Raw genomic sequence first — 16,204 nt, 5'->3', positions numbered from 1 at the left:
GGCGGGTTACGCCGTGCCGACTGCCCGTCTTTCCGCGGCGGACCCGGAAGGGCCTGTCCGCGTGAGGCGGCGTTTAGAGCCGGCTCTTGTCGGTCACTTACATGGGTGAGGAGGACTGAAGCCCGCCCACCTGCTTCCCTCCGCCTCACTTGAGAGTTCCTTTTAAACTGCGCACGGGAGCAGCCCCAGCGCGCCTCTTGCGTGCTAGGCCCCGCCCCTCGGGCGGCCCTTCTTCCTTCTCTGTTTGGCCGCAGTCCCTGTTCATCAGCTGTGACGCCGCTTTCGCCTGCCGGAGCCCCGCCCTTTTCCGAGAGCCCTGAAAACAATTTTAAGATGGCGGCGGCGGCGGCGGCGCGGAAAACAATGGGGCCGGGGCGGCGGGGACAGGCCGAGGCCTGAGGTGGGCAGCGAGCGACTGCCTGGGTTGGGCCGAGCGGGGCCAGAGGAAGACCCCCGCCGCGCGCGAGCCCGGTCCGCAGCTTGCGGGGCCATGGCGTGGCCGTGAGGCAGCCGGGCAGCCGGCGGGGAGCGGAGCCTGCCGTGCCAGCCGGCCCCGAGAGGCCCGCCTCGGGCCCGGCCCGTGCAGCCCGCGGCCCATGGTGCTGCCCACCTGCCCCATGGCGGAGTTCGCGCTGCCGCGACACAGCGCGGTCATGGAGCGCCTCCGCCGGCGCATCGAGCTGTGCCGGCGCCACCACAGCACCTGCGAGGCCCGCTATGAGGCCGTATCGCCCGAGCGCCTGGAGCTCGAGCGCCAGCACACCTTCGCCCTCCACCAGCGCTGCATCCAGGCCAAGGCCAAGCGCGCCGGCAAGCACCGGCAGCCGCCCGCCCCGGCCCCAGCTCAGGCCCCGGCCCCGGCGCCCGCCCCGGCCCCCCGCCTCGACGCCGCCGATGGCCCAGAGCACGGCCTCCCGGTCGCGGTGAGTAGGGCTCGGGGAGCAGCCCCTTCCTGGGAGATGCTGCCCCTGACGCCGCCCAGGGCCCTTTGAGACTTCCCCAGTGCCCGCAACTTCTCTGGTCTGACTCGGGGGAGGCTAACATGGCAGGGACTGAGTGGTTGTCATCTGCGGGAAATGGCACTGTGGCGTTACTTTGGGAAAACATGACCCTAAGGACCTTACATTAAGGTCCCGGGTGGGAAGGCTGGCGAACTGTCGGTGAAAGGTTTTTCTTCCAGATTGGATTCCGAAATTTTGAGAACTTTATTTTGGAAGATACTGGCATTTAAGTTGCCTGTGATAGTGGCTTCATTTATTCTGCAAATGTTCATTGGGTCCTTGCTCTTTGCAGGGTCAGGGCTTAAATATGGAAATAAAACGGCCTTTAGTTGACCAAACTGTTCTGCATGGAAAATCAAGAATCTTTGGAAATCTTAGTAAAGACATAGTACTGCTCATTGAGGTGTACAAAGGTATTCTTTATTTAGGCAACCCTGAAATTTGTGAATTTGTGATTCCAGCAATACTGTTGACAAAGCCAGTTTTCATTATAAGCCTGTTTAAAACCTCTGATGATATTAGAGTTTGTTGGTAAATTATTATGCCCTTTGGGTTCTCAGTAGATATTCGGGAAATTTGTTGGTTAGAGGTTTTCCTTCCTGAGACTGATTATAAGGTTCCTTGCTGTTGTTTTCTTGGTAATTTAAAGTTTAGAACAAATGTTACCAATTTAATTTGTGTGTTTTTAAATTCATGCCTCTGTTAAGGTCTCACCTGGGCTGTTGCAGTACTCTTCCCTAATTAGTCTTAAGGTGTTCGGTCTCTTTCACCCTTTAAATGCTAGGTGTGTCACAGCCCCTATGCTCTGTTTGAATTATTTTCCTTACTCTCTCCCACACTAGCTTGGGCTACTGGACATCTCATTGCTTATTGTTATCAAGTCTTACATAGTCAAGTCTTCTCATCCTCACTTTTCTTGTCTGTAAACTGAGGATGTGTTTGGTTTCCTCTAGGATTTTTATAAGACTCAAAAGAAATGAGTGTCGATATGAAAAATATTTCATAAATGGAAAGGCTGCCTGCAGGACCCTCCCCCATCACCTTTCAGAATCCTGACATCCTTCAGGGCCATCTCATCTTCCTCTTTAAAACCAGTTTCCACCCTACCCCACAGCAGTTAGAATCTCCTTTGTCAAAACATTTAGGAAATGTATTGTCTATGCTATTTATTTTAAGCACAACGTCACATAGTACTTTAGGACATGTCTTGCAAACAGACTGTAAGCCCTGGGAGACAGGGAGGGGTGCAGCTCACAGTCAAAGGAAAGACTTTTAAGAGTTGGTGGGGGGTGGGCTTCCCTGGTGGTGCAGTGGTTAAGAATCCGCCTGCCAATGCAGGGGACACGGGTTGGAGCCCTGGTCCGGGAAGATCCCACATGCCGCGGAGCAACTAAGCCCGTGTGCCACAACTACTGAGTCTGCGCTCTAGAGCCCGCGAGCCACAACTACTGAGCCCACGTGCCACAGCTACTGAAGCCTGTGCGCCTAGAGCCAGTGCTCTGCAGCAAGAGAAGCCACCACAATGAGAAGGCCGCACACCACAACTAGAGAAAGTCCACGCGAAGCAATAAGACCCAACACAGCCAAAAATTAATTAATTAATTAATTTTTAAAAAGAGTTGTGGGTGGTAATTCCGTGTAAGTAAATAGTGAAAGCTCATAAAAATCTCAATTTTACACTCACATAGTTACCTTGAACCACCCCCTAGAATGTATATTAGTAGTGATTCAGTTTGTTTAAAGAGACTAAGAATTTAGATCCCCTATGATATTTTTAGTCCTAAACCACTAGAGAGAAATTGGACATGCTGTTTGAAGAGAAATTAATTCTGAGTGTGTTAGAACTTGAGTCTGGCCTGTCAGTCATTCTTTTGGGTGATTAGGTATGCCATGTTATGTTGATGTCTTATCGCATTAAACCTTGACCCATGGATTTCATGAGTTAAACTTTAGAATGGAATTGCTCTTCAACCTCCTTACTAGGAAGAAGGACCTTTTTCACTTCAGTCTCCAAGTGATTCTAGGTGAGCTCTTTGGCCTTGGAGTGGGGTTTTAGGAATGGAAGATCAGTGTCACTAAGAACACAGTGGCTTGTTCCGTTTTAGTGGCTCCTTCAGTTCAGAGAGGGGGAGAGTCCTTGCCTTGGTAGGATTTTGGCTTGGAGAGAGAGCACAGCTTTGCCAGAGAAATGGAGGGGAGAAAGTGCCTCTCAGTCATTGTTATTTTTGACAATTCTGTGTATGTTTTTGATCTAATTAGTATTCCTTACATAAGGAATATTATTCTTATTTTTTTTCCAACTGTCCTGTAGTACTCTTAGGCAGTCGTTTCATAGCAAAGTTACCATTGGTAAACCATTTGTACAAGTGAAAAGGGATCAAGTCAGATTACTAGTAGAGTACACCTTCTGCTTATGTTTTTCCCCTTCTTAGGATATTCCACCACAACAAAACCTTGACCACTATCTTCCTACTGTAGATACTGTTAGAGATGGATCAGAAACAGTGCTTCAGACTTTTTTCTACTCTAATTGTCAAGGAATTACCTCATTAGGTTTTCTTCATACTGTGTGTGCTCATTAAAAACCAAATAGTAAAAAAAAAAAAAAAAAAAAAAAAAACCAAATAGTAGTTTTCTAATGATAGGATTGACTTTTTTTTTAATTTATTTATTTTATTTATTTATTTTTGGCTGCGTTGGGTCGTCATTGCTGCACGGGGGCTTTCTCTAGTTGCAGCGAGTGGGGGCTACTCTTTATTGCGGTGCACGGGCTTCTCATTGCGGTGGCTTCTCTTGTTGCGGAGCACGGGTTCTAGGCATGTGGGCTTCAGTAGTTGTGGCACGTGGGCTCAGTAGTTGTGGCGCACAGGCTCAGTAGTTAGGACACAAGGCTTAGTTGCTCCGCGACACGTGGGATCTTCCTGGACCAGGGATCTAACCCGTGTCCCCTGCATTGGCAGGCGGATTCTTAACCACTGCACCACCAGGGAAGTCCAGATTGACTTCTTTGTATTAGGGATGCCAGATAATAGAGAATTATCCACTCACTTTATACATTCATTCTGTCATGAAAATAGTCTTCTACAATAGCTTGAACATTTCCTTTTAGTAAAAATTTTTTTTAATATTTATTTATTTTGGCTGCACCTGGTCTTAGTGGCAGCACACGGGATCCTTGCCGTGGCACGTGGACTTCTTAGTTGCAGCATGCATGTGGGATCTAGTTCCCTGACCAGGGCTTGAACCCGGGCCCCCCTGAATTGGGAGTGCAGAGCTTCAGCCACTGGACCACCAGGGAAATCCCTCTTTTAGTAAAATGTTATAAAGGTTTATGCCACATCCCCTTATCCACCATTGTCACACTTTTGCTGCTTACTCCTTAAGTCGTTGTGATAGTCTACCAAGAAATTTGACGGTTGCATGCCAACCATTCATGGAAGTTGCCTTTCCTGCTTAGTTTAGGCATGCAGTATTTCTCTCTCTCTTTTTTTTTTCTTTTTCTTTTTATTCTTTTAATAAGATCTTTCACAGGACAGAAAAATTTAATTTTGATAAAATCCAGTTTATAATCATTTATTTTATGAATTGTGTTTTGGTGTTATGTTTAAGAACTCTTTTTATACATCTCTAGATTCAAAATGTTCATATTTTGTCGAGGATTTTTTGCATTTAAGTTCATGTAAAATGTTAATCTGTAATTTCCTTCCTTTCTCTCTTCTTTCCTCTTTTTCTTTCTTCTCTCTTTTTAACTTTTATCTGTACATAACTACACAAATAGTACAAAGAACATCTGCATACCCTCCTCTTAGATTCTACCCATTGTCATCATCATGCCCCATTTGCTTTATCGTTTGCATACATACCTCTTTCGGTCTTCTCTTTCTCCCTAAAACTTTTGTTCTCTGAACCACCTGTGAGAACACTGCACATATGGCTCTCTACCCCAAACACCCAGTGTGTACCTTCTAAGAGTTAAGATAAGATGTGTGAAATCTTAATAATGATTTTGTAGACCGAACTTGTGTAGGAATTATGTAAATAACAAATTATTTTTAGGGAGTAGATATTTCTAAACATAAAACAGACATTGTTCTATAATCATATGGGATAATTTTAGAGAAAAGATGACTAATGTGGTTTTAGAATCCCATTTCTTCCTGTAACATTTGCGACCTTGTCATAGTACCATCTTTCCTTTTTTATCTTCAGTATCCCCTTTCCCACTGGGTCCTTCCCTTTAGCTTGAAACAGGAGCACATATTCTCCTTTCTTTTGTCTTTTCTCACCCTCAAAATAGTATTCTATCTCCTTCCTTCCCTTTGTGCTTTCCACTGCACTTCCCATTTACTCATTGCCCCATTGTAATCTGCCTTCTATCTCTTTTACTTTTCCAAAGCTGCCCCCTTAAAGGACACCAAAGATGGAATTACCAAATTCAGTGGCTTCTTAGTCATCATTCTTTTTGACTTCCTCCTTCCTAAGACTCTTCTCTTAGCTTCTACTCTCTTCTGATTTTCTTTCCAGCTTTCTGACTTTTTTTGTCTCCTTCCTGCTTTCCCTTATTAATTCATGCAACAAATATTTGAGTGCCTACTGTGGGCCAGAGCATATTTTAGTTGCTAGGGATACAGCAGTGAACAAGACAGATTGAAACTCTGCTCTTACGGAGACAGATCAATAATTTTTAAAATTAATTTTAAGTTATAATAAATGCTAAGAAAAAATTTAAAGAGTTATGTGATACTGAGTGATTTGTAGCAGCAGCTTTAGATATGGTAGTAGCAGCTTTGTCTTAATTTGGCCTGAATGACAGGAGTTTATGAATCAGCTGAAAGTTTCAGAAAAGAACATTCCAGTTAGAACCACCAGCACAAAGTCTTGGAGGCAGGAACCTTCTGAGCTTGCATGAAGACAGAAAGGAGGTCAGTGTGGCCAGAGCAGCAGGTATGCAGCTGGTATGAGTAAGCAAGGATCAGATCAGGTGCAGTGAGAAGCAATAGCAGGATTTTAAGCAAAAACATCACATGATCTAACATTTTTCAAAGGCCATTCTGGTGCTAGATGGAGGATGTCTGGGATTGGTCTGGGTGAGAGTGGATGCAGTTAAAGCTTTTGCAATGTCTAGGCTGGGGCTGGTGGTAGTAGTGCAGATGGAGAGGAGGAGATGGATTCTGGACAGCTTCTTAAGGCAGAGGTGACAGAGGTTGCTGATGGACTAGATGGATTGGATGGGGGCAAATGGGAGGCGTTGAAGGGAATTCCAATTTTTTTGGCTTGAGAAACTTTCTTTGCACACTTTTTAAACATTCATGGTCCCCAACCAACTAAATTCTCTACTTTTTTCACTCAGTTTTCTTTTCCTGGGTTAATGTCATTGACTTTTTTTTTTAATATTTATTTATTTGGCTGCGTCGGGTCTTAGTTGTGGCATGTGGGATATTTGTTGCAGCATGTGGGATCTTAAGATTGTGGCGCTCGGGTTCTTCGTTGCAGTGCACAGGCTTCTCTCTAGTTGTGGTGTGCGGGACTCCAGGGCGCCCAGGCTCAGTAGTTGTGGCACGTGGGCTCTCTAGTTGTGGCTTGCGGGCTTAGTTGCCCTGCGACATATGGGATCTTAGTTCCCCGACCAGTGATCGAACCCGCATCCCCTGCATTGGAAGGCGGATTCTTAACCACTGGACCACCAGGGAAGTTCCTGTCATTGATTCTTTCATGGCTTCATCTATCACCTGTAATAATGAGATTCTCCAGATATCTCTACCAAGGTTCAGATCCAGCTGTCTATTGGACATTTCCACTTTGATTTCCCACATGTCCAAAAGGGACTCTCCCTTTTTCTTGCCAGTCTTATGTTTCTTCAGAGTATTTTCCCTAGTCCAGTCATCCAAAGTAGAAACTTGGGAATTATCCACTCCTTTTCTTCATTTCCTGTTTTTTTGAGTTTTGTGTTTTGGGGTTTTTTTTTGTTTTGGTTTGGTTTTTTTGGGGCACACTCTGCAGCATGCGGAATCTTAGTTCCCCGACCAGGTATTGAACCAGTGCCCCCTGCATTGGGAGAGCAGAGTCTTAACCACTTGGCCCGCCAAGGAAGTCTCTATTTCCGTCTTTAAGTTGGTTATTTGTTCAACCAACATTGAGCTCCTGCTGGGAGCCAGAAATTGTGGTGGTGCCAGACCTGTGTGTCATGCAGTCTCTTGGGGAGTAGGTGGTAAACAGTTCATTGCAAAGCCCTGTTGAGGGCTGAAAAGCCTGTGGGAATACTAGGAAAGGGATGCCCCTTGGGTGAAGTTGGGTAAGTTTTAAAGACTTGACTTTTAAAATGGGTCTTAATATTTTGCCAGATGTTTTCCCAAAGGGCGTTATATGAAACGCTAATTTCATAGGCTGTTAAAAGAGTTCTAGAGTTGAGCAAATTTGGGTGACACTGGGATAAACAAATTTAAAGTTTCCTTTATTTAGGATATTTCCAAACATTTAATAGGCTAATATGCATGCGGACTTGAGCTCTTATCAGGGGGCATCTAATAGGATTTTGATTTCTGTGGGAAACTAAGCAAAAGCACAAAATTATGACAGTGAGTAAATCTTTGAATTTAAGGCTTAAAGTGCCAGAGAGGCTGGAAGATAAAACTGGAAAGGTAGGAGTCATATCACGAAAAGCTTTGTCTTTGATACTGGGTGTTTGGACTGAATAATTTTGAAACATTGTGAATCCTGCCTCACACATTTTATGTTGACATTTTGAACTTTTCATCCTAAGTTTTTAAGCTTATGAAAAATTATAATGCATTGGTTGTGTTAATCAATTGTATATTAAATTACTGTAACAATTTATTAAGTGAAATATATGAAATAAGAAATTTATGTAACTCATAAGTGCTACATATGTTTAATGTGAATCAACTATTTTAAAAAGAGAAAAGAAAAAGGGTAAAAATGCTGTTTATAGTTGCAGAGGATATAACTTCCAGAGAATTATAAATACTAACATTTAAAAATAAAATGGTTATATCATTTTTTAAAATGTTGCCAGTGGAACCTGAATACCTTAGTGATATGCTTTCATCAACCATTTAAAGAATGCTTTTCTTTAACAGAAATTTTGTTTATTTTAAGAAGGTTTATTTATTATTTTTTTAAAATTAATTTATTTATTTTACTGCGTGTGGGCTTTTCTCTAGTTGCGGCAAGCCGGGGGCTACTCTTTGTTGCGGTGCGTGGGCTTCTCATTGCGGTGGCTTCTCTTGTTGCGGAGCACTGGCTCTAGGCGCGTGGGCTCAGTAGTTGTGGCACGCGGGCTCTAGAGCAAGGCTCAGTAGTTGTGGCGCAAGGGCTTAGTTGCTCCGCGGCATGTGGGATCTTCCCGGACCAGGGCTCAAACCCGTGTTCCCTGCATTGGCAGGAGGTTTCTTAACCACTGTGCCACCAGGGAAGTCCCTGTTTTTTTAATTTATTATTTTTGGCTGCGTTGGGTCTTCGTTGCTGCGTGAGCAGGCTTTCTCTAGTTGCAGTGAGCGGGGGCTACTCTTTGTTGTGGTGCGCAGGCTTCTCATTGCAGTGGCTTCTCTTGTTGTGGAGCACGGGCCCTAGGCGTGCAGGCTTCACTGGTTGTGGCACGCAGGCTCAGTAGTTGTGGCGCACAGGCTTAGTTGCTCCGTGGCATGTGGGATCTTCCCAGACCAGGGCTCGAATTCACTTCCCCTGCATTGGCAGGCAGATTCTTAACCATTGTGCCACCAGGGAAGTTCTAACAGAAATGTTAAATCATTCCTTTTTCTTGGAACTTGCATTTCTTTTTCCTTTTCTTTCTTTCTTTCTTTTTTTTTTTCAATTGGAGTATAGTTGATTTACAGTGCTGTGCTAGTTTCAGGCACACAGCAAAGTGATTCAGCCCTACACACATATATATCCGTTTTCATATTCTTGTCTCTTATAGGTTATTACTATACAGTAAATTCCCTTTTTGCTCTTTTTAAAGTTGATTTATAGGGAATTCCCTGGCAGTCCAGTGGTTGGGACTCCACGCTTTCACTGCTGAGGGCCCGGGTTTGATCCCTGGTCATGGAACTAGGATCCCACAAGCCACATAGCGTGGCCAAAAAAAAAATCGATTTATACAAAAGAATATATGTAGCATTTATAGGTTCTGTGTGTTATATATATTTCTTATTTCAGTAAGTGGAATTACAGTAAATTAGTATACAACAAATAACAAGCACATTATAAATTTTTATAAATAATTAAGCAAAAAAAGTACAGGTTTATTATACATGCCTCCCTTAATGAGATGGATGAGGCTTTTCCCATCTCAATTTGTTCACATAACTGTGGATGAATATTACTTGCTGACAAAATGATAGTTCTTAATTCTTTTCCTATTTTTTGTTTGTTTTTATACATTTAAGTTCCAGTAATCCTTGTTCATATAAGTATAAAAGGAAGAAATTTAATTATACAATGTTAATCAAGTTTTTGAAATTTGAGTTGGTATGCCAAAAATCACACAGTGATATGTATCATCAAAATTAATTTACCAATTAGACGACAGCTTGGTTTGGTACACTTTCAACTTTAATGAAAGCAGAGAATTAGAAACCATCTCACTTACAAAAGGATAATCTAGTCGTCAGTCATTCACTTTCTCAGTTATGGAGAAATGAAACACAAAGGCTTTACATTTATCAATTGATTGTTGATTATACCTGTTATTCTTTCACTTAGAAGGACCTTGTTTAACCTAATATACTCAAAATTGGTTGGGAAAATCAAAATACTGTTCATTTCAATACACCTTTGCCAATACAGTATTTTTTGATAAAACATTTTTATTTGCTTTAGATATATTTTCATCAAAACCTTAGAGCTGTGACTGTAGCTTGTTTAATGTATGAAAAATGTCTACCTAATTGGCAAAATGAGTCTCCATTTTCAAGTTAATCAGCTTTCTGTCAGAAAAAGTTTGCTTCATTTTTCAAATACAAATAATACTATACAACCCTGTGAGTACCATCTCACTTTTCTAAGGGAGAGTTCAAGAGCATGGAGCCTTGTCGTGAGTTTTGTTGCCTGCATAAAATACTGTGCATTGCCTGCATGTATTTTATTCATATTAAGCATTCATTTGAAGAGCTATATGTTATTTGGTTAGTTGAGGATGGAAGAATGATGTCTTTAAATGAAAAATATCACCACTCCTGCTGCCCACTCTATGGCAGTCTTAATTCAAAGCATCCCAACTCGCAGGCCAAACTTTGGCAATTTAAGTGCTCAAGGCCCTTAAGTCAGTGAAGAACTATTGTGCCTAGCAGAGCAACAGAAGAGACTGGTATACGGTGAACATTTGGAGCAGCATGTCATTGGGGTGGCATCTGGCACCATGGGAATGAAACCCATGTGCAACACTCCAAGGTCCCTAAAATACTTTGAATGCAGTTCTTTGAAAATGGCCTGATTTCTCTAGGTGTCTTTACGCGTATGCCCTTCCCTAGTCTCATAATGCCTGACACCTGCTCACCATTCAGAACTCTGCTCATGTGCCATCTCCTCTAGGACCTCTTTCCTAAGTCCCTCCTCTAGCCAGGCTAGGTACTTAAACGTATGCCAGAACAACCACACTGAGCTTTAATTAGCGTGTTTGCCGCTCTCCATTATACCATGAGCAATCTGAGAGCAAGACCAGTAGTTTAGCACCAGACCTCACACATATTTGGCAGTCAGCAAGCATCTGTTGAATGAATGTTAATGATATTGTGGAAGGAGCTCTGAATTGAGAGTCAGAAGCTGTATGTTTTTAGGCTGGGATCATTTTAGAGGTGGAGTTGACAGAGCTAAGACAGTAGGCCCTGATTTGTACCGCCATGTTCATTGCAGCCTTGTTCATAGTAGCCAAGAGGTGGAAGCAATCTGAGTTTCCATCAACAGATATGAATGGATGAAGAAAATGTGCTGTATACATACAGTGGACTATTATTAAGCCTTAAAAAGGAAGGAAATCTTGTCGTATGTTGAAACATGGATGAACCTTGAGGACATCATGCTAAATGAAATAAGCCAATTGCAGGAAGAGGAATACTGCATGATTCCACTTATCTGAGATATCTAAAATAGTGACACTCTTAGAAACACAAAGTAGAATGGTAGTTGCCAAGGGCTGGAGGGAAGGGGAGAGTGGGAGTTGTTCAGTGGACGTAGAGTTTCAGTTTTGCTAGATGAAAAGTTCTAGAGATTTGTTGCACAGCAGTGTACATATAGTTAACGCTACTGTACTGTACATATAAAAAAGATGGTAACTTTTATGATATGGTTTTTGACCACAAATTATTTTTGAAGTATAGTTGAATTAGTGTTGTGTTACTTATTGCTGTACAGCAGTGACTCAGTTGTACATAGATACATACATTCTTTTTCATATTCTTCTCCATTATGGTTTATCACAGGATACTGAATACAGTTCCCAGTATATATACCAGTTTGCATCTGCTAATCCCAAACTCCCCATCCAACCCTCTCCCCCCAACCCCATGGCAACCACCAATCTATTCCCTATGTTCCTGATTCTACTTCTGTTTCATAGATAGGTTCATTTGTGACCACAATTTTTTAAAAATTAATTAAAAGACAAAAACTATGATTTTCCAAACGATATGCTTGGAAAATTTTTAGCAATTATAAGGGCTTTAGTTATTTATTTATTGGCCACACCTTGCTGGCATGTGGGATCTTAGTTCCACGACCAGGGATCGAACCAGTGCCCCCTGCATTGGAAGCACAGAGTCTTAACCACTCGACCACCAGGGAAGTCCCTAATAAGGGCTTCTTAATAAAGGCATATCAAGACATCCCTGGAGATGCAGTGGTTAAGAATCCGCCTGCCAGTGCAGGGGACACGGGTTTGAGCCCTGGTCTGGGAAGAACCCACATGCCGTGGAGCAACTAAGCCCATGCACCACAACTACTGAGCCTGAGCTCAAGAGCCCGTAAGCCACAACTACTGAGCACATGTGCTACAACTACTGAAGCCTGTGCGCCTGGAGCCCGTGCTCCACAACAAGAGAAGCCACCACAATGAGAAGCCTGTGCACCACAACAAAGAGTAGCACCCACTGGCCACAACTAGAGAAAGCCCGTGCGCAGCAATGAAGACCCAACACAGCCAAAAATAAACAAATAAATTTATTTAAAAAAGGATACTCTGTGGCAGAGTGTCATGTATATCAGAATTAGAGCGGTCCCCACTTATCTGCAGTTTTGCTTTCCACTGTTCCAGTTACCTGAGGTCAACCATTGTCCGAAAATATTAAGTAGAAAATTTTAGAAATAATTCATAAGTTTTAAATTAGGTGCCATTCTGAGTAGTGTGAAGAAATCTTGTGCTGTGTCCCCCTGGGGACATGAATCATCCCTTTGTCTAGCATATTTATGCTGTATACCCTATACACTCTTTAGTCACTTAGTAGCCATCTGGGTTATCAGATTGATAGTCACGGTATTTAAGTGCATCTAACCCTCATTTTACTTAATAATAGCCCCAAAACACAAGAGTGGTGATGCCAGAATTTCAGAGATGCCAAAGAGAAAGTGTAAAGTGCTTCCTTTAAGTGAAATGTATAGATTTCAGTACTATCCCTGGTTTCAGTCATCCACTGGGGGTGCAACCCCCTGGATAAGGGGGAACTACTGTACTTGGGGCACTTTTTAACTATATATCTTCTTGCCTACTGATGCCCTCCCTTTTCCACCTCTCCCCTGACTTTCATCCCTTATCACTGCTAAAATGAGTCACTGTTATTCATGGGAATATGTCATATCCCTTAGTTGTGTGGAGGTTTGGTTTCAATTCTTCACTCTTTGGGTCATATTATACACCTACACCCTTGTAGGTGTATAATATACGTATATTATACGTATAATATGCGTATAATATACGTATATTATATAATAATATAATATAGTATACTATATTATACTATATTATAATATAGTATAATATAATATTATAATATATAATATAATATTAATTATAGTTATAATTAATATTATATTAATTAATTATTAATATAATATATTAATTAATATATTATAATATTATAATTAAAGTATATTAATATTATACTATATATAATAATATTATACTATAATATAATATATACTATATTATACTATATTATAATATAGTATATTATAATATACTGTATTATAGTATACTATATTATACTATATACTATATAATATAGGTGTATAATATAGTATACGTCCCCATTCCTTGATTTGGAGCTTGGATATATGACTTGCTTTGGCCAATGAGACGTTAATGAGAGGGATAAGAGGATATATTGTATTTATGAAACAATAATTTTTTAATTCAGAAAACAAAATCTTGGAAATATTATAAAAATATGAAATATGTGCGTGAACTATACATATGAAATATGAGTAATTTTCCCAAAAAGTAAAGAAAAAGAAGACAAAGCCGAAAATAGAGAAGAAAATTAGAGGACCAGTGTAGGAGGTTGAACACCTGAAAAATAGAAGTTACTAGAAGAAAGAAATGATTTTAAAAATAATTTGAGGGACTTCCCTGGTTGTCCAGTGGTAAAGAATCCACCTTCCAATGCAGGGGACGTGGGTTCCATCCCTGGTCAGGGAACTAAGGTCCCACATGCTGTGGGGCAACTAAGCCCGCACGCCACAATATTGAGCTCGTGTGCCTCAACGAGAGAGCCTGAATGCTGCAAACTACAGAGCCCATGTGCTCTGGAGCCTGCACACCACAACTACAGAGTCCATGCTCGCAGGAGCCTGCACGTCACAACTAGAGTGAGAAAACCTGCACACCATAGCTAGAAAGTAACCTGAGCGCCGCAACTAGAGAGAAGCCCGAGCGCTGCAACGAAGAGCCTGCGCACTGTAACAAAAGATCCCACGTGCCTCAACGAAGATCTCTTATGCTGCAACTAAGACCTGACGCAGCCAAAAAAATAAGGAAAATAAATAAATAAAATAAATATTTTAAAAATAATAATAATTTGAGAATTTAAGGGCATGAGTTGCCAGATTAAAAGGGCGCACTGTGCCCAGCACTGGGGAAGAAAATAGACCCACGCCAGTTATAAATTCTGAACATTCAGTTTAAAGAAGAGATACAAACTTCCAGCATGGGGAGGCTAGGGTACTAGGTCATATATCAAGAATCAGAGTATCTTTGGACTTCTTGGCGGCACCATAGGAATCAAGAGGACAACAGTACAATGCTGAAATTCTGAAGTAAAATGATTACCAACCTAGAATTCTATACCTAGGCAAAGTATACAACAAGAATGAGTATAGAATAAAGTCATTTTCAGAAATTAAGGATTTAAAAAATTTTACCTGTCACCCTTTTTAAGAAGCTACTGCAAGAAATACTCCATCAATATTGAAAGAATAAATCAAGAAAGAGTAAGACATTAGATACAGAAAACAGGAGACCCAACAACAAAAAAAATGACAGGGGTTCACTTGGAGGAGGATGATAAATGATACCAGGATGGCCTGTATTGATCATGTCTCTCCTTTCATGCTTTGCCAAGGACACTCATGGAAGTTTTCAGCTTTTCCCTGAGAGTGGGAGGTAGGCCACGTTGGGCTTAGAAGCAGAAGTACAGAGCAGCCCACTCTCACTGACCAGACTTCTGCTGCATGTCCAGCGCCTGGTCTACATGCTGCATGTCTTGCCATGTGCCCAACTGTGGAGAAACCTGTGTTTCCCAAGACTCACTCATGACCTCGCTTGCAACTTCCTCAGAGGGGACCTTGTCAACTTCCATAGAAGCAGAAGTCAGACCATGACCCAAGACTGCTCTGCTCACCTCCTTCTGGAGCCTCTGTCCAGTGAGATCAGTGCAGCTTGCTTCTTGCATGGCTGGTGTTTACTTGCCCTCCCTTTTCAAGACTAGGTGGTATGTTGTTTGGGGATAGATTAAATGAGGGTGGTAGAACTATTATTAAAAGCAATTAACACAAAATCAGGATATTAGATATCTGTGTCAGGGGTTGAAGAGAAGGGATACAGGGGCTTCTAAGGAGAGCTCCTCAGACTTAATGTGCGTGTGAATCACTTGGAGACCCTGTTAAAATGCAGATTCTAAGCCAGAGCAGGGGGAGGCTGAGATTCAGCAGTTTTTAAACCTTCCAGGTGATGCTAGTTCTGTCCTGGGACCATACTTTGAGTGCCAGTGTTCTAAAGTGCCATTACTGTTGTTTCTTAATTTGAGCAGTTGATGCACAGTGTTCATTTTATTGTTAACTCTTGATGTATGCATGTATGTGTGATAGCTTTCACAACAAAAAGGTTTTAATTGCAAAGGAAAATATGAGAAGGATGTATTGAGCAAAAATCCTGGAGATAAACATGTCAAATCATAAAAGCCTTGCGTACTTTATTGTATTAGTCAGTGTTCTCCAGAGAAACAGAACCATTAGGAGACATATATATATGGAGGGGAGGGGAGTATTGATTGGTTTTATTGTAATGAATTGGCTCATACAGTGACAGAGGCTGACAAGTCCCAAGATCTGCAGTCGGCAAGCTGGAGACCCAGGAGAACCAATAGTCGGAATGTTGGCATGCTCCAGACCCCATGAAGAGCCAGTGTTACAGTTTGAGTTCACAGGCAGGAAAAAAAAAAACGATGTCTCAGCTCAAGGCAATCAGGCAGGAGGAGTTCCTTCTTGCTTAGCCTTTTTATTCTGTTCAGGATCCCACTTGATTGGATCCATCCAAATCAGGAGGGCAATCTGCTTTACTCCGTCTACTGATGCAAGTATTAATTTCATCCAGAAGCACCTTCATAGCCACACCCACAATAATGTTTGACCAAATATCTGGGCACCCCATGGCCCAGTCAGGTTGATGAATAAATGTTAAGAAATTGAATGACTTAGAATTTCTCAGCAGCAACACAGGGAGCTAAAAGACAATGGTGCAGTTCCTTCCAAATTCTGAAGAATGATCTCCATACTGGGCTTATCTATCCAGACAAAATACGAGTCAAGGGCATGTGTAGAAGGAAGATATTTTCAGACATGTGAAAAATTAATCTACATGCTTTTACTTAGGAAACTATGGGAGAGTGTGTTTCATAAAACAAAGAAATGAACCAAGAAGGAGGAAGATATGAGATAAGAGGGACCTTAGGATGACAGTAGCCAGTCCACACAAGAGC

The 16,204-nt window shown here is 41.9% G+C and overlaps 1 protein-coding gene across 1 annotated transcript in view; it reads left to right on the top strand.

Annotated features, from left to right (window-relative positions):
• Positions 1–328: 328 nt before the first annotated feature.
• Positions 329–16,204, top strand: part of MAML1 (mastermind like transcriptional coactivator 1) — a 46,336-nt gene continuing 30,460 nt past the window's right edge. Inside the window, exon 1 of the mRNA XM_027096427.1 lies at positions 329–923. Within this exon, the coding sequence (XP_026952228.1) occupies positions 597–923 (327 nt within the window). The 5' untranslated portion in view covers positions 329–596. The remainder of the gene's footprint in view (positions 924–16,204) is intronic.

This window comes from Aethalodelphis obliquidens, unplaced genomic scaffold (genome assembly GCF_003676395.1).
Source record: "Aethalodelphis obliquidens isolate GAN/ISIS:26980383/991018 unplaced genomic scaffold, ASM367639v1 scaffold102, whole genome shotgun sequence".
In the NCBI taxonomy this organism is placed as follows: Eukaryota; Metazoa; Chordata; class Mammalia; order Artiodactyla; family Delphinidae; genus Aethalodelphis; species Aethalodelphis obliquidens.
Note: the sequence above shows the minus strand (reverse complement) of the source record. Positions and strands in the feature narration are given on the sequence as shown.